General features: G+C 47.7%; 1 protein-coding gene across 1 annotated transcript in view; it reads left to right on the top strand.

Moving 5' to 3' along the window:
* LOC106814313 (adhesion G protein-coupled receptor A3-like) overlaps positions 1-5286 on the top strand; it is a 12882-nt gene extending 7596 nt beyond the window's left edge. Inside the window, exons 4-6 of the mRNA XM_014818615.1 lie at positions 3916-4026; positions 4666-4769; positions 5242-5286. Coding sequence (XP_014674101.1) covers positions 3916-4026; positions 4666-4769; positions 5242-5286 — 260 coding nt within the window. The remainder of the gene's footprint in view (positions 1-3915; positions 4027-4665; positions 4770-5241) is intronic.
* The last annotated feature ends 549 nt before the right edge of the window (positions 5287-5835 follow it).

Genomic DNA, 5835 nt, shown 5'->3' with positions numbered 1-5835 from the left:
AGAAAACACCTGAACCTTAGGTTAGTAAACAGCGATGAATGATTTGAAAGTAGTAGAATGGGCCATATTTCGATCACTATTTTATCACAATTTCTCATAAAATAATGGGTAGGATTTTTAATATCTTTCCAACTTTTATTAGTCCAAATCTTATTACACAAGATACCGAGTTAACGTGCCTGCTGTAAAACTTGTAGTAAAAAAAGCGGGACAAATTGTAAACCGAAATCCCATCTGGGCAAGTGGTAGATTGAGCTATGCAGCGAGAGCGCACTGTCGTGCTGAGTTCGGGTCGAGCAGCAGGCCTACCTGGTGACAGCGACGTGTCGACAGCAGCCTTACCTTGTACATGACGTTCCAGCAGCAGCTTACCTGGCTACAGACTGTCCAGCAGCAGCCTTACCTGGTACATTTGACGTGTCTCAGCAGCAGCCTTACCTGGTACAGCGACGTGTCCAGCAGCAGCTTACCTGGTTACAGGAACGTGTCCAGCAGCAGGCCTTACCTGGTACAGACGGGTCAGCAGCCAGCCTACCTGGTACATACGTGGTGCCAGCAGCAGCCTTACCTGTACAGACGTGTCCAGCAGCAGCTGACCTGGATACAGCGACGTGCCAGCGCAAGCTTCCGGGTTACAGGACGTGTCCAGCCCAGAGCCTACCTGGTACAGGACGGTCCAGCAAGCGAGCCTTAACCTGGTCATACATGCACGTCGGGTGCGTCAGCAGCAGCCTTACCTGGTACAGGACGTGTCCAGCTGAGCAGCCTTACCTGCGTACATGACATGTCCAGTAGCTGGCTGGCGTCAGCAGCAGCCTTTACCTGTACAGGACGTGTCAGCAGCAGCCTTACCTGGTACAGGACGTGTCCAGCAGCAGCCTTACCTGGTACAGGACGTGTCCAGCAGCAGCCTTACCTGGTACAGGACGTGTCCAGCAGCTGGCGCGGCGAGCAGCGCGGCGTCGACGTCCATTGAGGCGGCTGACGATGTCTACGAGCACGAGCGCGACCTCGGGATGCTGGCGCGTGTAGCGCGGCGAGGTTGGCGACCGTGCGCGCCGCGTAGACGACGTCCATCGCGTCACGGATCGCAACGCTGTTCGCCAGGTAATCGCGCAGCTTCGTCGCGCGCTCGACACGACGTTCGTGCTGTTCAGGTTCGTCTGCCGAGAACAAACGTGAACAGTGTGAAACGTGTGAATGAACAACGATCATCTCGTGAACATGTGAAGGAATAATTCCATATGCCTTGACATCACGTTTGTACTGGTTCAGCGTTTGTCTGCGAGAAAACCAAATGATCATCGCATGAACATTGGTGAAAGCGAAACATACTCTAGGTAATGCTGAGGAGGTCTATACCCACCAGGTAGTGTATTGATTCTATCACCTGTCAGGTAATATGTGAGGTTTCACACCTTCAGTAATGTGTTGAGGTTTCACCACCTGTCAGGTAATATGTGAGGTTTTACACGCTACCAGGTAATAGCTAAGGTTTCACACCTGTGCATAATATGTGAGGTTTTACACGTGCCAGTGAATGTGTGAGGTTTCACACCTGTCAGGTAATGTGTGGGTTTCACACCTGCAGCCGTAATGTGTGAGCGTTTTACAACCTTGCCAGGTTAATATGTGAGGTTTTACACCTGGCAGTAATGTATGAAGGTTTTCACACCTGCAGGTAATGATGTGAGTTTACACCTGCCAGGGTAATATGTGAGGTTTTCACACCTGCCAGTTAATATGTGAGGTCTTTACACCTGCAGGTTCAGATACGTGAGGTTTTACACCTGCCAGGTAATGTGTGAGGTTTCCACGGCTCAGTAGATTGGTGGGTCAACCGCCGGTAATATGTGAGTTTTACACCGCCAGTAATGTGTGAGGTTTTAACCTGTCAGGTAATATGTGAGGTTTTACACTGCCAGCGTAATGTGTGAGGTTTGCAACCTGCCATGTAATGTGTGAGGTTTTACACCTGTCAGGTATATTGTTAAGGTTTCCACAACCGTGTCAGGAATATGTTTTGAGGCTTTACACCTGCCAAGTAATATGTTGAGGTTTTTACACCTGTCAGGTACATATGTGAGGTTTTACACCTGCATCGAATGTGTGAGGTTTTACAACCTGGCCAGTAATGGTGAGTTTCACACTGCCAGGTAATATGTCGAGGTTTTCACACCTCTGCCAGCGTAAGATGTGAGGCTTTCACACCTGCCAGCGTTAATGTGCTGAGCGTTTCACACCTGCCAGGCTAAATGTGTGAGAAACCTGCAGTAATGTGTGAGGTTTTACCCTGGCTCAGGAATATGTGAGGTTTCACACCTGCCAGGCTAATGTTTAAGTGTCACACTGCCAGGTAATGTGTGAGGTTTTACACCTGCCAGGTAATATGTGAGTTTCACACCGACCAGTAATGTGTGAGGTTTTACACCTCCAGGTTAATGTTGAAGGTTTCACACCTGCAGGTAATGTGTTGAGTTTTGACACCTAGCCAGGTATGTGTGACTTCACACCTGCCAGGTAAATGTGAGGTTTTGACACCTGCCAGTAATGGTGAGGTTTCACACCTGCCAGTAATGGTGATGTGTTTCACACCTCGCCAGGTAATATGTGAGGTTTTACACCTGCCAGTAATGTGTTGAGCCCATGCTTCTTACACCTAGCCAGGTAATGTGATGAGTTTCACACCTGGCCAGGTAATGTGTGAGGTTTTACACCTGGCAAGGCTAAATGGTGAGGTTGTACACCTGCCAGGTAATGTGTGAGCGTTTTAACACCGCAGGTAATGTGTGAGGCTTTCACACTGCCAGGTAATGTGTGAGGTTTTACACCTGCCAGTAATTATGTGAGGTTTCACACCTGTTCAGGTAAAATGTCGTGAGGTTTTACACCTGCCAGGTAATATGTGAGGTTTTACACCTGCAGGTAATGGTAGACTGCCAGACAGTGGTGCCGACGGGTTATTGCCAGACAAGACTGATTTAATTAGGGTTAGGGTTAGGGTTAGGGTCCGGAACTGCAGTGGGGAAAAAAATTCCACGGCCCGCCTCACACGCAGCAGCAGTCCTCATGCTGATGCTCGACTTGTTTCCAACGCGCAGCCCTCGCGTCTTTGCTACATTGTTTCGTTCTTGCGGCAGCGTCGTTCTTCTAGCATCTTTTATGTGCAACGTTGTTCTGCCATTGTTCTTGTTCCAGTCGCGTAGTTCTGACGTTTTGTTCTTGTGACGTTCTCGCTTTGTCCTGCATTGTTGTTGTGTTGTAATTTGTTGTTGTTGTTGTTGTTGTTGTAATTTGTTGTTGTTGTTGTTGTTGTTGTCGTTGTTGTTGTTGTGGAATTTTCTCCTTTACATTGTTCTTACAGCACTGCTGCATTCGTGATGTCCGTGCGTCATCATTTTTGTGTTGTCCTTGTCTCATTCTTTTGTCGTTCACGTGCCTTTCTCACTCCATCTTAGCAGCAGTTCTCATTGCTTGTTCGGTGTCTTTTAATCGAATGGAAACACATTTGCTTTCACTTCCATTGCTTGTCGCAGTGGTTGCACGTTGCCTGTTGGTGTAAATTAATGATGCTAATGAATTAGCACTCATTCCTTCTGCCTACTCATGAGTTCCTAAACTGAAGCATCAATTGCTAGCATTGCTTGGTGATATATTTTAGTGAAACGGTTACACTTTAGCAGTGTTCCCTGCTTGATGCTGACAGGCCGGGCACTATGGAAATTACTGGATGGGGCAGTGATACTGATTAAGCGGGGATCACATAATAATGCGTGCAAAGATTGTTTTTCAAAGACGAATGTCGTTTAAGCGATGCGTCCGTTTATCCGAGGCCGGATGAAGTGGGGACCACTGCACTTCGCTTGAGCGTGGATGTGATTAAACTGGAATTAACCCCTTTGTTGTCACTCACAGTGGATCTGGATGAGGTGACGACCACACTCGAGCAGCCGGTGACCGTACAGCTGCGCATGCCCCTCTACACGGAGAATGCCACCGCTGTCTACTGGAACTCCTCTGCTAACGGTAAGTGAATAGGGGCGAGTACGTGCTAGCAGGCCGACTAGAACTACTGGCAAAGCATGGGAGAATGAGTGTGGTGGCTGTCTTGGTGCTTTCTACCTGAGACGAAGGAGAGTTGAAGAATATATAGGAAATCTAAATCTATATAGGCTCTTTTCATATGTAGGAGAGAGAGGGTGGTGGGAGAGCAATACTTTTATAAATGGAAGAGAGAGGGTAGGAGGGTCTACGTCGTGGGAGGGAGAGGGTGGGAAAGTGGTAATACTGTTCGTGAAAGCGAGATGGCGGTCATTCTACTGAACCTGCTGGTCTTGAATGGGTACTCAAAGCCGTCTGAGTATTCTTACAAAATTGTGTTAAATTACGTTTAGAATATTTAATACTTTTTTTTTACCATTGTGTGTAGTTAAGATAAATGATCTAATTTCATATTACTAGGTTTAATATACATATTTTAATTGGCTTTGCATAGGCTTTAAGTCGACCGTTAGCTTTCAGTGGCTTGGTGCTGCTAGATTAGTTTTAGAATAGTGCAAATATCACGATTTACTGAAGTAAATTGTTCAAACATAGTAGATTAATATCCGCGGCCGTTATCACACGGTGTGTGGCGTATGCATGACGTCGTCTGGCTCGTTGCAGGTGGCTACGGTGACTGGGAGACGGATGGCTGTGAGATCACAGGCCAGGACGGCAACCTCAGCATCATACACTGCACACACCTCACCGACTTCGCAATCTTACAGGCAAGCATGCGAGGCGTGGGCCCACAGGCTCTTGGAGAGGCTTTTATATATATATATATATAGAACAGGCTCACAGGCTCTTACATATATATGTGTCAGTGTGCGGCAGCGTGCGTGCGGTGTACATGTGTGTTGCAGAGGAGCATTTGCACAGCATTTACAGGAAATTGTTGGCAATAATAGGCGAAAGAGAGTAGAGAAACATTAAGACTGGTAGTAAATAGATTTCATATTTATTTAGCATTATTGAATTATTTCAATTTGAAATTTTATTGAAACGCTCCAAGTGCCTGTGCGCGGGTCGTGGTTCGCGTTCGTAAACGTCGCGGACATACGACGGGGCGCGTGTTCGTGGGTTGAATGAACCAGGGGCTCATTGTCAGAAACAAAGTTAGTCTTGGCATGAATGTTTTCTCGTAGACCGTTGACGGAAACATAAAACGTGGTAAAGTTACCAGTTTCTCATACGCAGTGTATAGAAGTCTGGTTTATGAGAAAAGGGTTCAATAGAGACTAATTTTGTTTCTGACAACTGGTCCAAGGGTTCGAACTTACGCATGCGGTTGTGCTAAATTCGACTTTATTTTTGAAAATAGCTACCTCAAACTATAGTGCCTCGCATGCAAAGTTAAGTGGCTGGTATTTTTCTGCTTGTCTAACGTATGTCGGCATTAAACGAGGCATGCTAGAGCATCTAACGCGATTTTGAGATTTATAAACCGATGAATCGCCGGAAGGGTTAATCGGAAAGAAAACTGACGGCCCATGAAGTATTGAAGCAAGTCGTCAACAGACTATCACAAACTTTTCTCCGGAAACAATAAATTTTGCGCTCACCAACGCGACACTGCCAACGTGCGTTCGCCTCGACCCAGAACGAAGCTCCTCTCATGCGCTTCCTTTCACGCCGCCTCTCTCTCTCTCTGCAGGATGCCGACGATGTTCGGCGCCACCTGGCGGTGCCGCCGGCCGCCGCGGGCGCGCTCTTCCGCATGCTGCCGCCGGTCGTGTACGCGTGCACGGCCGTGCTCGCCGCGTGTCTGCTCGCGTGCGCCGCCGGACACGC

The sequence above is a fragment of the Priapulus caudatus genome, unplaced genomic scaffold, assembly GCF_000485595.1.
Source record: "Priapulus caudatus unplaced genomic scaffold, Priapulus_caudatus-5.0.1 Scaffold903, whole genome shotgun sequence".
NCBI classification, from domain to species: Eukaryota; Metazoa; Priapulida; class Priapulimorpha; order Priapulimorphida; family Priapulidae; genus Priapulus; species Priapulus caudatus.
Note: the sequence above shows the minus strand (reverse complement) of the source record. Positions and strands in the feature narration are given on the sequence as shown.